Here is a 25820-nt window from a genome sequence, read left to right as displayed (position 1 = left end):
AGAAAAACTCTGCTCTTCCAGCCTCCTGCCAACAATAGACACTGTGCTGTTGCTGCCTCCTGCCTGGCCTATTTCTCCTGCACCCTGGCTTTTCAGTGTTTCACTGCAGAGCAGGGAGAGGGGAAAACTCCCAAAGCTGACAGCACCAGACCTTCCCCCACACTGAGGCTAAAGGTTAATGACTACGAGAAGCAAGACAAGAGAGTGACCCCCCTGTACCTTTAAGTGTGGGGAGTATTTGGCTGGCTGGCTGAATGAAGGGACCAGTGCTTTAGGGCTGGGGCCAGGGAGGGTGTGGAGATGAAAACTGTTGCAAAAGGTACATGTGGTTGCTGACTCACCCTCTAGGAATGCAGGGTTTAAAAGGGGCAGCCCTGTGCCGGAAGCTCTGTTTTACACGGAGCAGTCTTGGAGACAGCCAAACTAATTGCTGCTGCCTCCTTGTGGCGGATGACCAGTGCAGGTACTCCATAGGGAAGGTATACAGTGACCGGATAAATGGCTTGGAAAAAGACTTAAAAAGAGGTGTTTGTTAAAGGAATGAATGGGGGACAGTTGAAGACTTCTATGATTGGTATGGCATGGAGCCAACCCCCCATTCATATAACCCACCTTGACCCTCCTACGAAGGCGGTGGATGGTAAGATCCGGGCAATGGATTTACTGGAGAGACTTGGATGGAAAAATAGGGGGAGCTGGTGGAAGCTCCTCAGGTAATTGTGGAATAAACATGGGGTTACCTGTACTGTTCACTTTTATCTGCCAGGTAGTCCCAGACATCTAATAATTAAGTTGCGGCCTAATTAAATGTCTCCTGTCCTTCTTTTGTTATAGCCAGACAACAGATCCTTGCTGGTATGATACACTGGAAATTTTCAGAACACTTTTGAAAAGCTAGATTTTTTAAATGGTCCCAAAGTCTCAATAAAATCATGAGGTTAGAATTAGGAAAAAAAACATTTTCAGTGATATTTTGCACACAGCATAGTCAAGCAAATAAATCTGCCCTTACACTATAAATTCTACTGTAGCTCCCATTGGAAGCTTTGTCTGTCTCTCTTGTTTGTTTCCTGCAAGCACATGTATTACCCTAACAAAGCTGTCACAGTGTTTCAGTATCTCGTGCTTGCTTTTTTTTTTTTTTTTTTTAGGAGATGTATTGCTGGCTACAGCTTTTCTATCTTATTCTGGTCCTTTTAACCAAGAGTTCCGCAATCTGTTGTTAAATGATTGGCAAAAGGAAATGAAAACCCGGAAAATCCCATTTGGCAACAACCTAAACCTTACAGAGATATTGATTGATGCTCCGACCATCAGTGAGTGGAACCTCCAAGGATTGCCAAACGATGACCTATCCATACAGAATGGAATTATTGCCACGAAAGCAGCTCGTTATCCTTTGTTAATTGATCCACAGACTCAGGGCAAAATTTGGATTAAAAATAAGGAAACCAAGAATGAACTTCAGGTAATTTGAATGCAGATATTTTTATACCCTCTAGTAGCTCTTACATAGCTGCCGAAATGCTTAGCTAATTGGGGGGTTCAGGTTGTAGCTAGCAATTATAAAGTTTATATACTACCTACATTGCATAGAATCACAGAATCATAGAATATCAGGGTTGGAAGGGACCTCAGGAGGTCATCTAGTCCAACCCCCTGCTCAAAGCTGGACCAATTCCCAACTAAATCATACCAGCCAGGACTTTGTCAAGCCTGACCTTAAAAACCTCTAAGGGAGGAGATTCCGCAACCTCCCTAGGTAACCCATTGCAATGCTTCACTACCCTCCTAGTGAAAAAGTGTTTCCTAATATCCAACCTAAACCTGCCCCACTGCAACTTGAGACCATTACTCCTTGTTCTGTCATCTGGTACCACTGAAAACAGTCTAGATTCATCCTCTTTGGAACCCACTTTCAGGTAGTTGAAAGCAGCTATCAAATCCCCCCTCATTCTTCTCTTCTGGAGACTAAACAATCCCAGTTCGCTCAGCCTCTCCTCAGAAGTCATGTGTTCCAGCCTCCTAATCATTTTTGTTGCTCTCCGCTGGACTCTTTCCAATTTCTTCACATCCTCCTTGTAGCGTGGGGCCCAAAACTAGACACAGTACTCCACATGAGGCCTCACCAATGTCGAATAGAGGGGAATGATCACATCCCTCGATCTACTGGCAATGCCCCTGCTTGGCAACAAGGGCACACTGTCAACTCATATCCAGCTTCTTGTCCGTTGTAACCACTAGGTCCTTTTCTGCAGAACTGCTGCCTAGCCATTCGGTCCCTAGTCTGTAGCAGTGCATGGGATTCTTCCATCCTAAGCAGCAAAGAATCCTGTGGCACCTTATAGACTAACAGAGGTTTTGGAGCATGAGCTTTCGTGAGTGAATACCCACTTCGTCAGATGCATGTAGTGGAAATTTCCAGGGGCAGGAATATATATGCAAGCAAGCTAGAGATAACGAGGTTAGTTCAATCAGGGAGGATGAGGCCCTGTTCTAGTAGTTGAGGTGTGAAAACCAAGGGAGGAGAAACTGGTTTTGTAGTTGGCTAGCCATTCACAGTCTTTGTTTAATCCTGAGCTGATGGTGTCAAATTTGCAGATGAACTGAAGCTCAGCAGTTTCTCTTTGAAGTCTGGTCCTGAAGTTTTTTGGCTGCAGGATGGCCACCTTAAGGTCTGCTATAGTGTGGCCAGGGAGGTTGAAGTGTTCTCCTACAGGTTTTTGTATATTGCCATTCCTGATATCTGATTTGTGTCCATTTATCATTTTCCGTAGAGACTGTCCAGTTTGGCCGAGGTACATAGCAGAGGGGCATTGCTGGCATATGATGGCGTATATTACATTGGTGGACGTTCAGGTGAATGAACTGGTGATTGTGTGGCTGATCAGGTTAGGTCCTGTGATGGTGTCGCTGTTGTAGATGTGTGAGCAGAGTTGGCACTTCACCTCTCTACAAAGGAAAAAGGACTGTAAGCTGTCTAAGCTCCTACCTGCCACATGGGGCCACAACCGTGGTACCCCTAACCCACCCAGCAATATCATCAATCTATCCAACTACACACTCAGCCCAGAAGAAAAGTCTGTCCTATCTTGGGGACTCTCTTTCTGCCCTGCCACCCCCACCAACATGATATAGTTCTGCGGCGATCCGGAATCCTACTTCGCTGTCTCCGACTCAAAGAATACTTTCAGGACAACGCTGAACAGCGCACTGATACACAGATAGCCTCCCACCAACAGCACAAGAAGAAGAACTCCACATGGACTCCTCCTGTGGGTCGAAATCACAATCTGGACCTATACATTGAATGCTTCTGACAACGGGCAAAGGCAGAAATTGTGGAAAAACAACATCGCTTGCCTTATAACTTAAGTCATGCAGAACGCCATGCCGTCCACAGCCTCAGAAACCACCCTGACATTATCATCAAAGAGGCTGATAAAGGAAGTGCTGTCATCATGATGAACAGGTCTGACTACCAAAAGGAGGCCGCCAGACAACTCTCTAATACCAAATTCTACAGACCACTTCCCTCAGATCCCACTGAGGAATACACTAAGACACTGCACCATCTACTCAGGACACTCCCTACACTAACACCGGAACAAATCAACATACCCTCAGAGCCCCAACCAGGGTTATTCTGTCTACTACCCAAGATCCACAAACCCAGAAATCCTGGATGCCTCATCATCTCGGGCATTGGCACTCGCACTGAAGGACTGTCTGGATATGTGGACTCTCTCCTCAGACCCTATGCCACCAGCACTCCCAGCTATCTCCGTGACACCACTGATTTCCTGAGGAAACTACAATGCATTGGTGACCTTCTAGAAAACACCATCCTAGCCACCATGGATGTAGAAGCTCTCTACACAAACATCCCACACACAGATGGAATACAAGCTGTCAGGAAAGTATCCCTGATGGTGCCACAGCACAATTGGCTGCTGAGCTCTGTGCCTTCATCCTCACACACAACTATTTCAAATTGGATGACAATATATATCTCCAGATCAGTGGCACTGCTATGGGCACCCGCATGGCCCCACAATATGCCAATATTTTTATGGCCAACCTGGAACAATGCTTCCTCAGCTCTCGTCCACTCACGCCCCTTTTCTACGTACGCTACATTGATCACATCTTCATCATCTGGACCCATGGGAAGGAGACCCTGGAAAAAATCCACCACAAATTCAACAGTTTCCACCCCACTATCAACCTCAGCCTGGACCAATCTACACGGGAGGTCCACTTCCTAGACACCCCGGTGCAAATAAGTGATAGTCACATTAACACCACTCTATACTGAAAACCTACTGACCGCTATGCCTACCTTCATGCCTCCAGCTTCCATCCCGGGCACATCACACAATCCACTGTCTACAGCAACGCACTGAGGTACAACCACATCTGCTCTAACCCCTCAGACAGAGACCAATACCTACAAAATCTCCACCAAGCATTCTCAAAACTACAATACCCGCATGAGGAAATAAGGAAACAGCTCAACAGAGCCAGACGTGTACCCAGAAGCCTCCTACTGCAAGACAAAGCCAAGAAAGAGACCAACAGGACTCCACTGGCCATCACATACAGTCCCCAGCTAAAACCCCTCCAACGCATCATCAGGGATCTACAATCCATCCTGGACAATGATCACAGTCTTTCACAGGCCTTGGGTGGCAGGCTAGTCCTCGCCCACAGACAACCTGCCAACCTGAAACATATCCTCACCAGTAAATGCACACCGCACCATAGAAACTCTAGCTCAGGAACCAATCCATGCAACAAACCTCTATGCCAACTCTGCCCACATATCTACACCAGCGACACCATCACAGGACCTAATCAGATCAGCCACACCATCGCCGGTTCATTTACCTGAACATCCACCAATGTAATATATGCCAGCAATGCCCCTCTGCTATGTACCTCGGCCAATTGGACAGTCTCTACGGAAAAGGATAAATGGACACAAATCAGATATCAGGAATGGCAATATACAAAAACCTGTAGGAGAACACTTCAACCTCCCTGGCCACACTATAGCAGACCTTAAGGTGGCCATCCTGCAGCCAAAAAACTTCAGGACCAGACTTCAAAGAGAAACTGCTGAGCTTCAGTTCATCTGCAAATTTGACACCATCAGCTCAGGATTAAACAAAGACTGTAAATGGCTAGCCAACTACAAAACCAGTTTCTCCTCCCTTGGTTTTCACACCTCAACTACTAGAACAGGGCCTCATCCTCCCTGATTGAACTAACCTCGTTATCTCTAGCTTGCTTGCATATATATTCCTGCCCCTGGAAATTTCCACTACATGCATCTGACGAAGTGGGTATTCACCCACGAAAGCTCATGCTCCAAAACCTCTGTTAGTCTATAAGGTGCCACAGGATTCTTTGCTGATTTTACAGATCCAGACTAACACGGGTATCCCTCTGATACTTTCCATCCTAAGTGCAGGACTCTACACTTGTCCTTGTTGAACCTCATCAGGTTTCTTTTGGCCCAATCCTCCAATTTGTCTAGGTCCATCTGTATCCTATCCCAACCCTCCAGTGTATCTACCATTCCTCCCAGTTTACTGTCATCTGCAAACTTGCTGAAAGTGCCATCCACACCATCCTCCAGATCATTAATGAAGATATTGAACTAAACTGGCCCCACGACCGACCCTTGGGGCACTCCGCTTGATACCGGCTGCCAACTAGACATGGAGCCATTGATCACTACCCGTTGAGCCTGATAATCTAGCCAGCTTTCTATCCACCTTGTAGTCCATTCATCCAGCCCATACTTCTTTAACTTGCCGGCAAGAATACTATGGGAGACCTATCAAAAGCTTTGCTATAGTCACGGAATAACACGTCCACTGCTTTCCCCTCATCCACAGAACTAGTTATCTCATCATAGAAGGCAATTAGGTTAGTCAGGCATGATTTGCCCTTGATGAATCCATGCTGACTGTTCCTCATCACTTTCCTCTCCTCTAAGTGCTTCAGAATTGATTCCTTGAGGACCTGCTCCATGATTTTTCCAGGGACTGAGGTGAGGCTGACTGGTCTATAGTTCCCCGGATCCTCCTCCTTCCCTTTTTGAAAGATAGGCACTACATTAGTCCTTTTCCAGTCATCTGGGACCTCCCCCAATCACCATGATTTTTCAAAGTTAATGGCCAATGGCTCTGCAATCACATCCACCAACTCCTTTAGCAGCCTCGGATACAGTGCATCCGGCCCCATGGATTTATACTTTTCCGAAGTCCCAAACCACTTCTTTCTCCACAGAGGCCTGGTCACCTCCTCCCCATACAGTGCTGTCCAGTGCAGTAGTCTGGGAGCTGACCTTGTTCATGAAGACAGAGGCAAAAAAAGCATTGAGTACATTAGCTTTTTCCACATCCTCTGTCACTAGGTTGCCTCCCTCATTCAGTAAGGGGCCCACACTTTCCTTGACTTTCTTCTTGTTGCTGACATATCGGAAGAAACCCTTTTTGTTACTCTGAACATCTCTTGCTAACATCTTGTTGCATGCAGTCAGTGTACACTCTAGGTAGATTTAGCATTTAGCTCTAGAGCAAATTCTCCCTTTTGTTACTTTGTAACCAGGCAAACCTGTTGGTTTCAGTGGGCTTGCTTGAAGCATAATTCAATGAAGAAGGTGACTGTTAGTGTGCAGATGGAAGACCTGATAAATTCTACAAGGAAAATGTTGGATGCCATTAACCCTAGGAAAATGAAAATGTGTATACCATAGTTTGTTTTCTTATAAACTCATAGACCAGAAGGGACCATCATGATCATCTAGTCTAACTGCAGGCACATTGTGGGCCACAGAACCTTGCCCACCTACTTCTGTAATAGACCCCTAACGTCTGGCTGAGTTACTGAAGTCCTCAAATCATGATTCAAACACTTAGAGAATCCACTCTTTACCCTAATTTAAACCAGCAAGTGACCCATGCTCTATGCTGCAGAGGAAGGCAAAAAGCCCTCAGAGTCTCTACCAATCTGATTTAGGGGAAAATTTGCTCCCAGTCCCAAATATGGCAGTTAGTTAGACTCTGAGCATGTGGGCAAGAACCACCAGCAAGACACATGGGAACAGATTCTCTGTAGTAACTCAGAGCCCTCCCCATCTAGTGTCCCATCACTAGCCCTTGGAAATATTTGCTGTTAGCAGTTGCAGATTGGCTACATTCCATAGTAGGGAGTCTCTTCAGACCATCCCCAACCATAAATTTAGCAAGCTTAATCTTGAGTCTAGTTAGGTTTTCTGCCTCCACTGCTCCCCTTGGAAGGCTGTTCCAGAACTTCACTCCTGTGATGGTTAGAAACCTTCATCTAATTTCAAGGCTAAATTTGGTGATAGCCAGTTTATATCCATTAGTTCTTATGTCAACATTAGGACTTAAATACCAGGGTGGGGGAGGAGTTATTTATCCCTCTGATGTATTTATAGAGAGCAATCATATCTCTCCTCAGCCTTCTTTTGATTAGGCTAAACAAGCCAAGCTTTTTGAGTCTCTCCTCTCGTAAGATAGGTTTTCCATTTCTCTGATCATCCTAGTAGCCCTTCTCTGCACATGTTCCAATTTGAATTAATCTTTCTTAAACGTGGGAGACCAGACTTCCTCTTGCATTATGCTGATGTACTAAAAGTCATCAGACACAGCATCACGCTATTCCATAGCTTTCTGCTGAACTGGAAATAAATAATAGCCATTATTGTTGTTTTATTTTATTATCATTATTCTTTTATTAGTGTAGCATCTAGGAGCCCTAGTCATGGACCAGGACCCCATAGTGATAGGTGTTATACAAGCACAGTGCAAAATGATGGTCCCCACTCCAAAGAATTTACAATGTAAGTCTAAAACAAGAAACATCAGATGGATACAGACAGATGGGAGAGTACAAGGAAACAATGAGACAGTACTGATCAGCATGTTGGCAGTGGTCTTAGCGTACCAGTGGCTTCATGGTTGAGTTTTCTGTAGACATTGTGGCAAAGGAATTTAAGGGGAATTTGAAGATGGTTAAGGATGTAGGTTTGTGGATATTTAGAAGGCTCACCTCCCAAGCGTGAGCCTTATGTTTATCTGTAACTGGTACCTGAAAGTTCTGCATCTCTTATACACTGGTAACAATTGTATAACTAATGATATTAATGAAGTATTACTGGATTTAAATTAGGCAAGAGCAAACAAACTAGACTGTGATGATTTACCTTATTATTGGTCTTGTTTTGTTGGGACGAGAAAAGCAGCTGAGTTTTAAGCTTAAAAAGCAAAGCTGATGCATGATTTGTACCATGCAAAACATTTTATACAGAAAGAAATTAAATTTAAGATTGGATTCACCAGTGCTGTATTCTACTTTTACTCTAGTGGAATTAAACCTATGCAAAATTGGAGTACCATGGTGATGAATCAAGTGTTTGAAATTTTGGAACAAGTTTATGAATTGGGGGGATGAGACTCTCAAAAATGCGTAGTGTTGGCCTAATTCTGCTCCCACTGAAGTTAAAAGAAGTTTTACCCTTGACTATTCAAAATTGTGAATATATTCATAAACCAAAAACCAGATTTTTCATTTTCATTTCAGGTAACTTGAAGGGTTTTGTCTTGATAATTTTGATCAGGTTTGATTTTGACCTGTTTTTCTTTTTTAGTCTAGCTTGCATTTCTAAATAAAAAGCATTCAAACTATTAAAAAAATTGAATTTTTTTGTTTATAAAATGTCAGTGTTTCGTTTTTTGACATGTACAATTTTTTTCTCGACGTTTTTCAAGTTGGGAAATTTGTCAGAATTGACCCTGTTTCACAATGTCAGTTAATTGGCAGTTTTCAACAGAAAAAGGAGCTGAAAAGTTCCCAGCCAGCTCCTCACGGAGAATAAGAGTAGTTCAACTAAGATTGAACATTCTGAAATCACACCCCTTTTTCTTGATCTTGATCTTTAGCTAGTGTCTCTTTCAATAACATAACCATAGTAAACATACTAAAACATTTTCTTTTACCATTGCTCTCATAATGAAGTGAGGCATATTATACTTGCTACATGTTTTATTTCTAGATCACATATCTGAATCACAAGTATTTTAGAAACCACTTAGAGGACAGCCTTTCTCTTGGAAGGCCACTGCTGATTGAAGATGTCCGGGAAGAGCTTGATCCAGCATTGGATAATGTTTTGGAGAAAAACTTCATCAAAACTGGTTCTTCCTATAAGGTAAAAGAGGAAAATATAACTGTAGGGGACTGAATTCAAATTTTAAAATAATGCTAATTCTGTACAGCTATGATAGCCTTATGTTTGGATTTGTGGATAGCCAAGATATTTAAACCCTGCACTTTTCTTCTTCTATTAGTCTTAAACAGGATTATAAGCATTGGAAGAAAATCCTATTTAAAACCCCATTGTGCTGTATTGTAAATTAATTATTGCATGCATAATTGTGAAGAAATTACAGAATCAGACAAGTTTCTGAACAAGTAGCTTGAGGCACTGCATGGATATTATATTTGCACAATTTTTAATATAGAATTGGCTTTTTAATCATATCTTTTCAAAATGCAGTAGCAGAAAAAATTAACTTGTGTATTCTGAACTGTGTTGTAAGACTGTGACCCTTACTATCAGTACTTTTCAATTGATCTGTTTCATAATATCTCATTGTGTTTTGCAATAAGGTAAAAGTTGGTGATAAAGAAGTGGATGTCATGAATGGCTTCAGACTTTACATCACCTCTAAGCTCCCAAATCCAGCATATACCCCTGAAATTAGTGCTCGCACATCCATTATTGACTTTACTGTGACCATGAAAGGTCTAGAAGATCAACTTCTAGGGAGAGTCATTCTCACAGAGAAACAGGTAAGAGGAAAATAATTGCACTGTATTTCTATTTGGTTTAGAATGAACATACATGTGTGCGTGTGTTGACGGGCAAGTTTCACTTGAATTAAATTGATTATTCTGTTCTCTCATACTACAAGGTTACTGTTTTTCAGTTCTCTATGAACAAACGTGGATGCAGCCCTGCTCAGAGAGCTCTTAAAAATAAGCACAATCGTAAAACAAAGTTGATATGATCCTGAAAAATCTCTCTTGGCTCTTTTGCTTAGTCTTCCCTTTACCCACTAATTAAGGTCTTCTAGTCTGTCTTTCTCAGACATGCACATTTCTCTTTTTTGCATGTATGCTACATATATTTTAAATAAAGTTTTCCATTCAAAATATGGTCTTTTAAGGTCAGAGAATCTCCTTAAATCAGTAGCAATAATTAAAGGACAATGTTTTGCTTTGCTGGTTTGAAGTTCTGACTGCCATCACTTTCCACAGAGATTTAGGTTTTCCTCTGTCCTTCCACAACACAACCATAGGTTTTTCATAATATGTCCTGATCTGTAGCCCTGGTGAGATCTTCCATGGTGCACAGTTTCTCCAGGAGCCGGTAGACCAACAGATGTTCCATGGTTTGTTTCATTAGTCACATATATCTGGGTCATTGGAATAGCTGCACATCCACATATGGACTTTTGTCCTGTCAACTTTTGTTTAGAAGCAATTTAAAAATAGATCCGTAACCTCTGGCTGAGTTACTGAAGCCCTCAAATCATGATTTAAAGACTTCAGGTTAAAGAGAATTTACCATTAACACTAATTTAAACCCAGGCTGCAGAGGAAGGTGAACCTCCCCCTCAGGGTCTCTGCCAATCTCACCCAGGGGAAAATTTCTTCCCGACCCCAAATATGGCGATCAGTTAGACCTGAGCATGTGGGCAAGACCCAGCAGGCAAATACCTTGGAAAGAATTCTCTGTGGTAACTCAGAGACCTCCCCATCTAATGTCCCATATCTGGCCATTTTTCTGTTTTGCTCGTTCCCAAGATGGGTTTATGAATTAAGTGGTGTGCCTGTGGCCATAGTTCAACTAATTCTTCATTTTCATCAGGTATGCTGTTGCCTCATTTAACTTTGGACTGTTAAAGTCACCAATGATCACCTATGTTTTGTTATGTTTGAAGTTACGTGGGCTACCAAACTTGAACTGTTTGGCTGATGGTTTGTAGAAAGACATGATGGAAATGCCACCAGTGTCACAGCAGTTAGGGCTTGAATGTTGTCCTTGTTGGTCATAGATGTGTTAATGACAAGATCAGGTTTTGATTAAAATGGTGCTGCCGTATTGCTTGTGTCTCTTTTGATGCCCAAGTTAATCTCTAGTAGCTGGAAACAGTTATTGTTGATCCATCTGCATGTCTCCTGGAGGCATAACAGCTGGCAGCTGTAGTCAGTGCACATTTTGGCTATCAGATGGTGTTTGGCACCCAAGATCTCTTTGATATTTGGTGATATTATCCTTAGTGTCAGCCCTGATGAACACTCTTTTGAATGACACTGACAACTGCACTGTCAGGTACAGTTGGTCGGTTATGCTGATGACTACGTCAGTCTGCAGGCGTACACATATTCTTTGTAGTGCTAGGAGTTCAGCAGGATTTGCAGATTCAGAGACTCTAACCAGGGTACAATGTGAATTCTCCTCCTACTGCTGGAGATTAAGGTAACTCAGCATCTTGTAGGATCAGGCGTCAGTGTTCAGATACTGGAACCTTTTACGACCATACTCTATTTTTAAAAAATAGTCTATTTAGAAAGTAGTTTATTTTGATGTTAGGTTTGGAGTTCTCATTCCCTGCTGCCAGTTCTTGGCCAAAAAGGGGGTTTGGAATTCCTTGTGTTGATGGTATGTGGGAGCTGACCAGCAGATCCTTGGCTATGATTGTGTTGAGTAAGTGAATGCTGGTCTCACTTTGCCTCCCACTGCAGAAGTTCAGCATGAAGGTGTTCACAGCTGAGTCAAAGTTGCTAGGAGAACTGCCTCTGCAAGCTAGGTTATAGCCTGCACTAATACAGACCAAGGTGCTATCTGCTCTATGAAATATGACAGGAATGGATGAAGTAGTCTATGATACACTGAGAGTGTTACACTTTGTATAGAAATGCAGGGATCTCTTTAGTCAACCTAGGCTTGGAATTGTGAACCTTAAGTAAGGTTCTTGGGTACTGAACTGCTGAGCTATGTTGCAAGGTGGTTGCAACTGACTCCAACTGGGATGTAAAGGAGGTCTTTGAGAGAAATCATAAGAACGGTCAAGCTAAGGGAGGAAGCATTCTCTCTCTCTAATATTTTTGTCTGTTAACCTTCAAACAAAACTTCAGGAAGGAAGCAAGTTAGGATACAAACTCAGTGTGTGCATGCTTAGTTAAAGATATGCTTGGAACGTGACCCGTTCAAAGCCTTGTAATCCTTGAGCTTTCCTATCCTGCCTAGGCAGCTGTGTTTGTTTTGCACTTTACCTCTTCTCCAGGTGACAGTGGCTTGCATGTTCCTTCTTTCAAAATTTTACTTGCATGAGCTTAAGTTAACGTGTAAATTTAGAGATGGGTTGTGGCCTCTTGGGAAAACTTCACAGCACATCACAGAACAATCTTTCTCTTTTTCTGATGGAGAAGTTGATATAAAATCAGCCCAACAGAGTACTTTAAGCCAAGCATAATTTCTAAGACTTCAAAGCTGCAGTAGTTTCAGGTATATCAATCCTCCCTGGCTAAAGCCAGTCCAGCCCTAAGGTTTAGGACTTACAGTGGGTTATGTTCTTCGTGAATGTACCATAATGTTTATTGGTTCATGACATAAAGTTGTCCATTAAATGTAAGATCAAGTTTCTGTTTCTATAGTGTGGTCTCAACCCCCCCCCCCCCAACAGAGCCATAGAATAATATCCAACAAAGGCCAAATTACGAGTCAAAGGGCAAGTATGGCATGATATTCTGCAGCAACAATTATTTCTATGGCCGTCTCTTTACAGTCTCATCCCTAGCTCCTGTTTATTTTATTTTATTATTTATCATTTTATTTATCATACAAGGACATAGAAATTTGAACAGTGAAGTATTTACATTTTTAAAAGGGCAAATTCAATACAATTCCTTACTTAGTTTATATTCCAAATCACTTAGTGCCAAAATCCTGTAAGATACTTAGCAAGCTCATGTCTGATTAAGTCAGTGGGATCTGTTGGTGTTCAGCATCAGTTGGATCTTTGGCAGTGCCTTCCAGAGTTGAGCCCACACTGCTAGATTTGAAACACTAGGGGTATGGCTACACTTACAGTTGTACAGCGCTGGGAGTTACAACTGTCTTCGTACAGCTGTGTAGGGAAAGTGCTGCAGTGTGGCCACACTGAAAGCTACTAGCGCTGCAGTGTGGCCACATTTGCAGCATTTGCAGCGCTGTTGGGAGTGGTGCATTGTGGGCAGCTATCCCAGCGTTCAAGTGGCTGCAATGTGCTTTTCAAAAGAGGAGGGTGAGGGGGAATGTGAGGGGGAGAGAGAGAGTGGATTTTTGCATTTGTCAGCTCCCTGCTGCAAGTTCTAAGGACTAGAACATACACATCACCAACCTGCAATCAATTTAAAAGTTTTGAGCCCTTCCCCCACCCCTCTCTTATTCACTAAATGCAAATTATGCACTCCTAAATAGCCTTCAGACCACATAAGCAGCTGCTCAACACGGACTCCCTCCTCCCCCTCTGCTGTGTGACTTCTGTCTTCAAGCAAACAACTGTGAACCTTCCAAAGCAATTCCCCTGCCTGCCTCCTCTCGCTCTCTGGAGCAAACAGCAGCTGTGTTTGTTTTTTAGATAAGCAGCTCGGGGAAGCTCGGAGTTCAGCCATTCTTCCGGTTTGTTGTGAGCAGGCATTCTGGGATACCTCCTAATACCCTGGAGGCCAATAACAGGGCTTTTGATGGCCACACTTGATGAGCAGCACTGCATCACCAGCGCTGCAATCGTTACACCCCAAGCAGACCAGGTGTACAGCCAGCGCTGCAACCAGGGAGTTGCAGCGCTGGATGTGCCTTGCAGGTGTGGACAGTTACTAAGGCCATGTCTACATCTAAAATGTTGCAGCGCTGGTTGTTACAGCTGTATTAGTACAGCTGTATAGGGCCAGCGCTGCAGAGTGGCCACACTTACAGCAACCAGCGCTGCAAGTGGTGTTAGATGTGGCCACACGGCAGCGCTGTTGGGCGGCTTCAAGGGGGGTTCGGGGAACGCGAGAGCAAACCGGGAAAGGAGACCAGCTTCGCTGCGGTTTGCTCTCGCGTTCCCCGAACCCCCCTGCAAACCGCAGGGAAGGAGACCTGCATGCACGGGGGTTCGGGGAACGAGAGAGCAAACCAGGAAAGGAGACCAGCTTCGCCGCGGTTTGCTCTCGCGTTCCCCGAACCACCCTGCAAACCGCAGGGAAGGAGACCTGCTTGCACGGAGGTTCGGGGAACGCGAGAGCAAACCGGGAAAGGAGACCAGCTTCGCTGCGGTTTGCTCTCGCGTTCCCCGAACCCCCCTGCAAACCGCAGGGAAGGAGACCTGCTTGCACGGGGGTTCGGGGAACGAGAGAGCAAACCGGGAAAGGAGACCAGCTTCGCCGCGGTTTGCTCTCGCGTTCCCCGAACCACCCTGCAAACCGCAGGGAAGGAGACCTGCTTGCTCGGGGGTTCGGGGAACGAGAGAGCAAACCGGGAAAGGAGACCAGCTTCACCGCGGTTTGCTCTCGCGTTCCCCGAACCACCCTGCAAACCGCAGGGAAGGAGACCTGCTTGCTCGGGAGTTCGGGGAACGAGAGAGCAAACCGGGAAAGGAGACCAGCTTCGCCGCGGTTTGCTCTCGCGTTCCTCGAACCACCCTGCAAACCGCAGGGAAGGAGACCTGCTTGTTCGGGGAACGAGAGAGCAAACCGGCAAAGGAGACCAGCTTCACCGCGGTTTGCTCTCGCGTTCCCGGAACCACCCAGCAAACCTCAGGGAAGGAGACCTGCTTGCTCGGGGTTCGGGGAACACGAGAGCAAGCCGGGGAAGGAGACCAGCTTGATTACCAGAGGCTTCCTCAGGTATGCTGCGATACCTGCTTATTCCACGGAGGTCAAGAAAAGCGCTGGTAAGTGTCTATACTTGATTACCAGCGCTGGATCACCAGCGCTGGATCCTCTACACCCGAGACAAAATGGGAGTACGGCCAGCGCTGCAAATAGGGAGTTGCAGCGCTGGTGGTGCCCTGCAGATGTGTACACCTCCTAAGTTGCAGCGCTGTAACTCCCTCACCAGCGCTGCAACTTTCTGATGTAGACAAGCCCTAAGTTGCAGTGCTGTAAACCCACCACCAGCGCTGCAACTCTCCAGTGTAGCCAAGCCCTCGATATTACACTTGAGTTTACTGGAGTTACCTGTGAAACAAATATCCAAGTAGAGTCAATTAAAATGTAAAGATAGCAAGAATGTTTTTGTGCCATTTACATATTGGATGAAAATTAGCCAAATGGAAAAACCTTTCATCCATTTGTTTCAGAAATGAACTTGTTATTTTGGTACAGATATGTTCCCTGTTTTGATGCTCAACAGACTGTCTACTACTTAGTGTCCAAAGACATTTCGTAACTACTGCTTTGGTGAATTACATTTTGTATTTTCAGATTGCACTTGTTCTCAGCAGTTATTCTATGAGAAAACCATAGTTGTTGTTAATGCTTTAACTCTTTAAATCAGACTCACAAAACATTTAAATTTAATTGGGGTCAGTTTGATTTCTCAGCAGTATTAACTGTTACAGTTAACTGACCATTACCATCCTTAAAATGTTCTATCTTTTTAACTACACATTCCTCATCAGACCTGAATAATTCATGCCATGCTTCATAGATTTCTGTCTGCTCTCCTCCTGTCACATTTGGCATTGAATGACTTAAGTGAAATGAATTTCAGCTTCTTTACCTCTTGTCCAGAAAGCCCTCTCCTGTGCTTTGGCTGCCTCCCCTTGATGAGGTATTGTTTGTATTATTCTGCAGCCAAAACCCTAACACTTCCTGCTATGTCTGATGTTTGGAAAGAAGGACTGGCTGCAATTTTCTAGTTAATCATAGTATGGGTAGAAGGAAGAGATGTAAAACAGACAAGAAATTATTCTAGTTCCTCCTGGCTGAAACAATATAGGAATGAATGCATATTTGGCCTTGGTATTCTAATTATTACTCTAATTGTATGCTAGCAGTTAAGTGGTATAAGTTTCCTTGTAAGCCTAAGTGAATGTAAAGAAAGCTGGATAAGATAACACAAAATGTGATATTTAAGTTGTTTCTAATAATTTTTCTGCAAGTTGATATTTCTTTGAATTGGGTAAATGAGTTTGGGAAAAAAACTGCTTAAAATGCTTTCGTATGTATCTTGGGAACAGATGGAAGCAGACAAAGATAATAACAGAGCATCTTCTGCTTCAGCTGCCACATCTCAAAGAAGTAATGCTAATTGAAAATCCTCCTATTAGAAAGGGGAAATTTTACATGATGAAAGAGAGAGAATGATTGGGCTGGTTAGCAGCTGCCCTCATTATGCCAATTTCTATTGTGTGAGCTTTTCCACCTAGCTTTGCCAATGCACTGCAGGCCTGATTTACAATGCTCCCTACAATTCCACTCCCAGGCTTTTCACTGAGAAGAGACTACAGACTCTCCTTGATTGGCAGCTACATGATTTCCTATGTAGATTGTTACTGATGGGTGTAGGGACACAACCTTTTCTATTTCACCTGTGATATAGAGGCTCTTGAACTCAAATCTGCAGAAGTGAAAGGCAATTTGCATTAAACTACTTTAGCACTGCTTCCAAAGTTTCAAGCAAAAGCATTTTCATCACCCAGCAAAGAAAATGTATCACTAAACAGTCCTCTCCCAAATTAATGCTCTCCAGTATATCCGAGCATTATATGAAGGTAATATACAGATATGCCTAGTAAAGCTTTACTTAATATCAGTAAGTAAAATGCAAGGAATGCTAAAATAATTAGGATTTTCCTTTATGCTTGGGAATAAATTTGGCTTCCAAACAATAACTCAGTATTACCTCTGGTACTGTAGAATCTCTTGCCAGCCTCTCTGCAGCCACGAGTTTGTTAGGGAGCAATCAGTCTGCGTATGACAAGTCTGTGTATCAGAGTGGCCCAAAAGTTGCAGAAAGGTTCTTTATACCAGGGAATGTGGTTCTTCCAGATTATGGGATTACACAAACACACTTAATGAAGTATATGTCAAAGTACCTTGCTGAATCATAGCTTTATTGAAGACTGCCCTGGTTTTTGTCACTTTTGTCTGGAAAGTCTCTTGCTTGAAACAAACCTAGAGCAAAACTCTCTTTGCAAACTTTTAATTCTAAAAGGGTGCCACCTCTTACCCAAGTAAGTAGTTTCAGTGCTTAGATATTTCTGGGTGAGATGCCAACATGCAGCTTGAACCCACCTTGATTAGTGCCTGAGAAATTATGGGATTCTAGTATTTGTGGATGTGTTGCTGCTTGTGCCTATACAAATAGATCTAAGTTAGAGCCCAACAGGCTAAATTGAGATGTCTTCTGGAGAAAGAAAATATCTTATCCATAAATAGCCTATAATCCTCTGTTATCCACTGATTTTGTTCTTGGCCACATCCTACAGCTGTGGTATGCATATGCAATTCATGCTCTTGCAGTAGCTAGCTTTACCATTGGCCCCTACTATTAAAAGAATGTGAACAGAGTTTGTAAGTGGCTTTAACTTGAATATTCTTGGGATGTGACTAACTGAAGTCTTTCTGGTCATAGAATGGTGAATCGCATGCATATTTCTATTAACAGTATGAACTTGTTTAAAGTGCTAGGTAACACACTTAAGAAAAAAAGGGGAAGGTATTGGGACAAATTTGTTCTCAGGGAGACTAAATGTAAATCTGAAATAACTCCAGTCAAGTTACTCCAGTTTTAAACTAGTTTTAGTGAAAGCACTCTGTATCACTGGTAGTTAGAATAATAAATTACTCTTGATGCACATGGGCTGATCCCAAGTATTGCTTTTCACTGTAACAGGAACTAGAGAAAGAGAGAACTGATCTCATGGAAGATGTGACTGCCAACAAGAGAAGGATGAAAGAGCTGGAAGATAACTTGCTCTATCGACTCACAAGCACACAGGGTTCTCTGGTGGAGGATGAGAGTCTGATCACTGTTTTGAGTAACACCAAGAAGACTGCTGAGGAAGTGACACAGAAACTGCAGATTTCTGCTGAGACTGAAATACAGATCAACTCAGCCCGTGAGGAGTACAGACCTGGTGAGCTGGAATCCCTGATAATGAAAGACAAATGTGACAAGACAATGAAAAAAAAGCAGTGCTAGAGTGGGAGAAATGAGGATGAGAGCATGAAGAAAAATGGGATTATAAAAATAACAGGGGAATTGTGTTTCCCTGTAAATGAAATGGATAAGACAAATAGCATATTGATCTGTCGTGGAAAAATATATCAATTTATGTTGTGTGAATCACAGGCTGAACTCTTACCAATTCCCAATGAAAAATCTGTTATAAAGCTAACTTCTGTGCCTGTATACACTGGGGGTGCAGATCCATAAAGTTGACCTGGGAAGAGACAGCCCAGTTTTATACTACTTTCCAACCCACAAAATATTGGCACTGCCAACCTGATCAGTGTTGAGGAAAGGACATATACTTGTTTGTAGCATCCTAACATCCCTTAGTCTTAATGTGTTGAGCTTTTATTTGGGCACTATTGTAGTATTGTAAATGCTTCATTCAGTCTTGATACTTTGCCCCTAAATTAGCTCAATAGTTAAAAATGGAACATATGATTACACATTATCCTTATGTAGAAGACTGCAGTAACAAGAGGATGCAGGTACACTGTGGTGTCTTTAACAGAATGCATTAATTTATTATAAATCTTAGCAATTTTAGAGTTTGATCACTGAAGTCGAGACCTCCTCTGGAACAATGGCAATTACATATTTTGTTCATTTTATATTCTGTGCTTTACTTTTGGATTTGTTACTTCTTGAATGAAAAGTTCCAGGTAGTGTTCAGTTGGGACTTAACTGCATTTTGAGAGATTCATGAAATGGTATTTGTTACATCGTGTAAGAACATGCAGGGTTAGAACCTGGGAACATAGGGGTTCTGGGTGGCTGATGCCTCCATATCACCACTGGAGGTTCAGGCTGGGCACCCACTGGAGGACCCTGTAAAGCTAGGTTAGACGGGAAGTACCACCCAGAGGGGCCCGAGGGGAAGTCCCTCAAACCTCACTGACTGGCCAGTATATTAACCAGGAAACAGTAAAGGAGATCCGATGAGCAACAACACAGACTGCCTGCCTGCTTCTGCTCCAGACCTTGCTTGCACTAGATCAGTGGTTCTCAAACTTTTGTACTGGTAACCCCTTTCAGATGGCAAGCCTCTGAGTGTGATCCTTCTTATAAATTAAAAACACTTTTTAATGTATTTAACACCATTATAAATGCTGGATGCAAAGCAGGGCTTGGGGTGGAGGCTGAGAACTCATGACCCCCCCTTAATAACTTCACGACTCCCTGAGGGGTCCTGACCCCCAGTTTGAGAACTCATGACCCCCCCTTAATAACCTCACGACCCCCTGAGGGGTCCTGACCCCCAGTTTGAGAACCTTTGCAATAGACCTTAGATGTGGCTTCAGACCCTGGTTTGTCCTTGACTTTGCTGTTCGATTGCTGTCTGCAACCTGGGGCCCATTCCTGTTGTCCTGGTAACCTGACTCCTGCTCCAACCACTAGCTTAGTCTGCCCACATCCCAGTCATGACAAATGGCAATACTCCTTCAGAATGTTGGAAAGCCCTGGCTGCTGACTGCCTGGTTAGAGTAAAATGAGTTACAATGTAGTGGGTCTGGTTCTCATATGGCTGGTATAATAGGACATCTAAGATGTGCATTTGGAAACTCAGTTGGTGCTTAAGCACATTCAACAAGATTTTGTACATTTAAGTACAGATCTGAGCATCCAAATGCAGCATTTAGGTACCCTCTAAGTGTACTCATATTGGGAAACTGGGTTTTGCATCAGATGTACTAGTTATAGAAAACTTGCTTTTAATTATTTACTAACCTGTAAATGCGACTAGAATTAACAGTAAATCACTTATGAATGGTTAATGATATAGCAGCTAAAAGTTTATTTGTCATCATTAACATTGTTATATTTGATGCAATCAGTTTAGAGATCTGCATTTTTTTTTTGCATTTTCTGCTTTAAGCATAGCCTTTCTCTTCATCTTTCAGTTGCAACAAGAGGGAGCATCCTATATTTCCTTATAACTGAGATGAGTATGGTCAATGTGATGTATCAGACTTCTCTTCGACAGTTTCTGGGACTCTTCGACCTTTCTCTAGCCAGGTAACTAACATTACTGAAAGATCAGCTGACATTTTTTCCCCTTGAAAAGGACTGCAGTAAACTAAATTACAATGTTCCTCCAAAAATGGGGCTTTCCTGCCTCTATTTTGTTATGCTATCACATGCGGAAGCAGAGAACTAGGAAAAGAACTTGTTTACCAATACTTCTTAAGCTTTGTCTGTTGACGTTGGTAGGAGCAGGTTTTTAGTCCACTATGAGACAATTGTTTCCGTGCAAATAGATCTAGTCAGAGATAAGGGCTCTGATAAATTGCTTCAGCTTTAGAGTCTGTTTTAGTATTCTGCTGTCTGGTAATATGTCTTAGTGACCTATTCATTTTTGAGGTGTTCAGGATAATGAACTAGGACTTCCTGCATACTTGCCCTACTCCTTTCCAGAAAATCCTTTCTATAAACTTAAACCATAAAGGTGCTAAACTAAATTTTCCTTTTGAACAGGTCTGTCAAGAGCCCAATTATGAGTAAGAGAATTGCTAATATAATTGAGCATATGACCTATAAAGTATATAAGTATGCTGCCAGGGGACTTTATGAGGAGCACAAATTCCTGTTCACCTTACTGCTTACCTTGAAAATAGACATGCAGAGAAACAGAGTGAAGCATGAAGAGTTCCTGACGCTTATTAAAGGTCAGAATATCTGTATAATTATAAAGTGTGCAAATACATTATTGTGCAATATTTATGAGTCATTCTTTTATAGGTACAGCTTTTCTGCCTGTCAGGTGCCACTGCTTCTGAAATATCAGAGAAGTTAAAGAATTCACACTAAACATCCCATTTAGTGACTCAGTATCATATTATACTGATAACGTATGGGAATAATATTGAACTTCAATGATGTAGGTGTTGGGAATTAAAGAGGTGATAAGAGGTGAAGGAGCAATCTCATTATAGCATGATTGCAGATGACTTTGCAGTAGGTAATCCAAGTACTATCCAGCATGCTTGTGTTTTTTGGTCAAAGAATTTGAAAAAAGAGACCTGGACGCTAAAGAACCCATGGGTTTTTAGTAAATGCAGAGGGCTCACAGGAAGTGAAACTGAAAATAATGTCAAACAATTCTTAATGACCTAAAAAGCTTTTCTGTACCAAAAAATGTTTAGACTTTAGTGATGTAACCTCATGCAAGTGCCGTATGCACCCATTGGGAAGTTAAGCATAATCCGCTGTCTACTTTCCAAGGGGACACTGGTCCTGTTTCTAGCCCAGTAAGATACTAGACTTCACAGGCAACACTTTTTATGGTTTAAAAGGAAAACTTGTTCCTGTGTCCATGTTGAATCTTGTCCCTCAAGGGGGCTAACTTTTGGAGGGAACTGAAGATTGCTTAAAGGAATGGCAGTTTGTTTGAGGCTGCTCAAGACATAGGAGTGTTAGAAAAAGGCTTCGGGAGACAAACTAGTAAGCAGAGACCAAATGAGGTGGTCCAAGATGTGTGGTAAATTTATTCATTACAAGACTACAATTGATACTTGGCTTCTCCAGTGCTGACTAACTGAAGTTGGTGCAAAAGTTTTTATACACAACATAGTTTCTCCTTGCCCATTTCTCTTCAAGAAGTCCGTGATTCAGGTATATCTCCTTCCTCCATCCTAATCTAGCTTTTTCTGTACTAGTTTTATACACCAAAAAAAGTAAAAAGTAAAAGGCTAGCTTTTTTTTTTTTTAAATAACTTGTGTAAAGTAAGATTTGTCACTTGACAGGGCTCTTGCATGTTCAAAAAAAAATTTTTTTTCCTAAGTGTGTGTGTAAAAAACTAGATTTGGTTGAAATGCCTCATGTTTTCAATTCTTAAAATTTGTTCATACAAATTTAACATTTTTTCTGATGAAATTAAATAGAGACCAGACTTTTGGAAAAAGTTTAGATCTTTTATCTACTACAGAAGTGCATGGAATATGGTCTCAATATTTAGATGAGGTTTTCCAAAATATCACTTTTCTGGAAAACGCTATTTTTTAAACAGGCTGTAATGATAGCCTTACCCCTCACAGGTGGTGCTTCTCTGGACCTTAAAGCTTGTCCTCCTAAACCATCTAAATGGATCCTGGATATGACTTGGCTGAACCTGGTGGAACTCAGTAAGCTTAGACAATTCTCAGATGTTTTGGACCAAGTAAGTAGCAGTTTCTCCAAAGAGTCCTATAAATTAAGAGACACCGAGCAACAGATGATCATTAAGTATTTGTCCATGTCCTTAGTCATCTATGAACAATGGAATGAAATTAATATACAAAATTAGGCTATGAAACAACTAAGGCTATTAGACACACTACGCCCACGAAAGAACGCAGGAAAGCAAGTAAATGAAGAGAGGCCACTTAGTATTACAAATTTTCTGTCCTCCATTCACAAACACATACACCCCTTAACATTTTCCCAATTCTCCTCCACACATAACACAACCTTAACTCTGTTCCCATGGGAATGAAAGCTTGTCTGCATCCCTAGAGTGCTCCATTTTGACTGCTCTTCCCAACACTTTCTGGTGAATATTTGGTATAGTAGTTTGGTTGAGAGCATCAATGCATAGTCCTCTTTTTCTACTCCGTCCAAAAATTTGTTTTCTCTAATATCCACAGTAACCCTATATAAACAAAAATTAATAAATAAACATGGGTATGCCTCTAATGTCTGACCTTCACTGAAAGTTTTGGAGTTTGTGTGTTGCAGTGTGACTCCTTCTATATTGTGAGATGCGGTTCTCTGCCTTATGTGTACAGATTTCAAGAACAGAGAAACAATGGAAAATCTGGTTTGATAAGGAGAATCCAGAGGAAGAACTTGTTCCCAGTGGCTATGATCAATCTCTGGACTGCTTCAGACGTCTCCTCCTTATTAGATCCTGGTGTCCTGATAGAACCATAGCTCAGGTACATTAACCCATAGGCATATTTTGTCTGCTCCTTCAAATGTAATAACTTCCTATAGGAATTGCTTAACTAAGTTTGAATATATTTTATCAAATATACAATATAGCAGGGATCGGCAACCTTTGGCATGCAGCCCGTCAGGGAAATCCGCTGGTGGGCCAGGACAGTTGGTTTACCTGCAGTGTCCGCAGGTTTGGCTGATTGCAGCTCCTGCTGGCTGCAGTTCACCGTTCCAGGCCAATGGGGGCTGCGGGAAGTGGGGGCCAGCACATCCCTTAGCCCGCACCGCTTCCCGCAGCCCCCATTGGCCTGGAACGGCCCACCAGCGAATTTCCCTGATGGGCCACATGCCAAAGGTTGCCGATCCCTGCAATATAGCATCAGAGTTTTAGTGCTATGTATGTAAAATTTGACAATCTTCTAATAATTCTTGTTACTTAAACAGCACTTGGGATATTTTCAAAGTGCTTTTCAGACTTACATTCATTCATACAGTTATCGCAGGGGTGATCCCTTTGTGTGATGATTCCACTTTGCAGGTGGAAAAATAGACTGTCCCATAGAGTCAAAACTTAAACTCAGGAGTTACTGTGCTCAGTCTACATTGCCTTGTAAGTGAAATAGAAACTTGCTTGCTGGCCTCGTTAATATGGTAACAGAAATCCTACCTGGAATTTCATCACCACTTTAAAGTTTAGCTGAAATCTCTTCCAAAACTTTGAAAAACATTATTTAAACACCATTCTGCTTATTTGACTTTACATGTTCTTATGTTCTGCCCTTTCTTTCCTTCATGCTACTGAGTTAAACTACGTGAGAATCATATCATTTAAGACTTTATTTTTTTTTTTGGCTATTTGGTTTGAGCACATCCTCATTTCATACTGTGCAGAATTGCACCAGATAAGTAGTTTTTGTCCAACTGTTTCCATGGAAAATGAGAAGAGAAATACAGGAACTATATGCTTCAAGTGGAAAATTTGTAAATATTTGGCTATTCTGGAAATGCTACAGCAGAAAACAACAACTCTGGATAGACCCTCTTTCCTCTGGCCACACCCCATCCTGTGGGTGCTGCAAAGCAGGGTGGCGTTGGCCCGAAATGAATGAGTTCATATTAACAGAGCAATGGTGTCAGTATCTGGACCAGTGCTACTAAGTTTTATGGTGAAACTGCAGCCCCTTCCCACCCACTCTCAAAGCCCAGTGGGCATAGGCCCTTGTGAGACAGTTTCTTGAGGAATCCGCTAGTTTGATGGTGAGCAGGGGAAGACACAACTCTCACCTGCTTGTTGTTGGTGAGTTGACAGACCTGTTCAAGATTTGATTTTCTTTTTACCTCTGCCTACAGGTTATTCTAAGCAGAATATCATAGTGATATTTTATGTCCATAGCGTATTGATAACCTCCTATTTGTGTTATGTTAAATTTGTTTGTTTCTGGTTATTGATCTACACTACCAGAGAATCAAATGTGAGGTCAGCTTTCCCACTTACACTGGATCTCACATGTAGTTTTCTGCTTAGCATTAAACTTGTTCTATTACCTCTCTCTCTCTCTGTCTCTCTCTCTGTGTCTGTGTGTGTTATAAAAAAACAAGTTTGTACACCTATGTGCATTGTATGTGTATATCTCTTCTCAAATTTTAGTCCATGATGAAAGCTTTTCCAGAAAAGCAATATGTACAATCTTGAAATGCAAATCAGCTGTAAACCACATCTTACAGATAAGGCTATGACTACAGATTTGTTATTGTACTAAGCAAATGAGCTTAATAGTATTCTGCCTTACATGGTTGTTCAGAAGCTAGAAGGTTTTTTTTGATGTAGAACTTCTTTAACTTTAACTTCTCTGGATTTTGTATAACTGCTCAGATTTGGCTGCTCTAGTTTTATTATTGTTTGCTTGGATTCCTTCTTTCCTTCTCTCGAGGTTTTAATTTGCCCATTGACTTTCGTTTCTCTCTCAGAGTAAATTTCAGTACTCTGCCTAGCACTTAGGATCCTTTCAGTTATTTTACTGCCTCACCTTCCCAAGAAACTGTAGAAATTTTATCTCTAAGGAGATGTGGAAGGCTGGAATTAAACTCTAGAATGATATTATTACTGTTAAATTGCATATATTGTTTCACGGAACTTAATTATTGGCATTGCAGTCCTCTCTGGGCTTTTGATAGATGTAAAAATTCAGTTCTGATGTAGATGGATAAAACTTCTACTGAAGTTAGGGGGACTGATTTTAGCGCCAGAGCTTACCTGATCCAGATTATTCCTCTCCCCAAACAGGAATGCCCTATTTATGGTGAATCTAGCTTATCTTGTTATGATTATACAGTACTTGGCTTTAGAGAATAAATACAAATTTATTGAAGGTAACAGTTTTTCAAAAGCTTACTATTTTCACCTTGGAAGGGTCTGTCTTTGGAGGCTTCCTTACAGTTAGTTTCATGTCTACTTTGCTTCTTCTCTCCAGTGCCCAGTGACTGACTCCTTTTTAGTTTCAACTGTGGAAACTAAATAAGAGATCATTTGGTTAATTACCCACTAACTTCTAAATAATTCAAGGGATTTCACCCTCCCTCTTTATTGGCTCAGGT

At 42.1% G+C, this 25820-nt stretch overlaps 1 protein-coding gene across 1 annotated transcript in view; it reads left to right on the top strand.

The window, feature by feature from the left end:
* The window catches only part of DNAH5 (dynein axonemal heavy chain 5), a 202250-nt gene that overhangs the window by 139042 nt on the left and 37388 nt on the right, over positions 1–25820 (top strand). The window contains 8 exon segments of the mRNA XM_030551718.1: positions 1152–1468; positions 9092–9247; positions 9709–9891; positions 17972–18215; positions 20212–20326; positions 20786–20976; positions 22346–22467; positions 23075–23224. Of these exon segments, the coding sequence (XP_030407578.1) occupies positions 1152–1468; positions 9092–9247; positions 9709–9891; positions 17972–18215; positions 20212–20326; positions 20786–20976; positions 22346–22467; positions 23075–23224 (1478 nt within the window).

Source organism: Gopherus evgoodei, chromosome 2, assembly GCF_007399415.2.
Source record: "Gopherus evgoodei ecotype Sinaloan lineage chromosome 2, rGopEvg1_v1.p, whole genome shotgun sequence".
Classification (NCBI taxonomy): Eukaryota; Metazoa; Chordata; order Testudines; family Testudinidae; genus Gopherus; species Gopherus evgoodei.
This window is presented reverse-complemented; position numbering and strand designations above follow the sequence as displayed.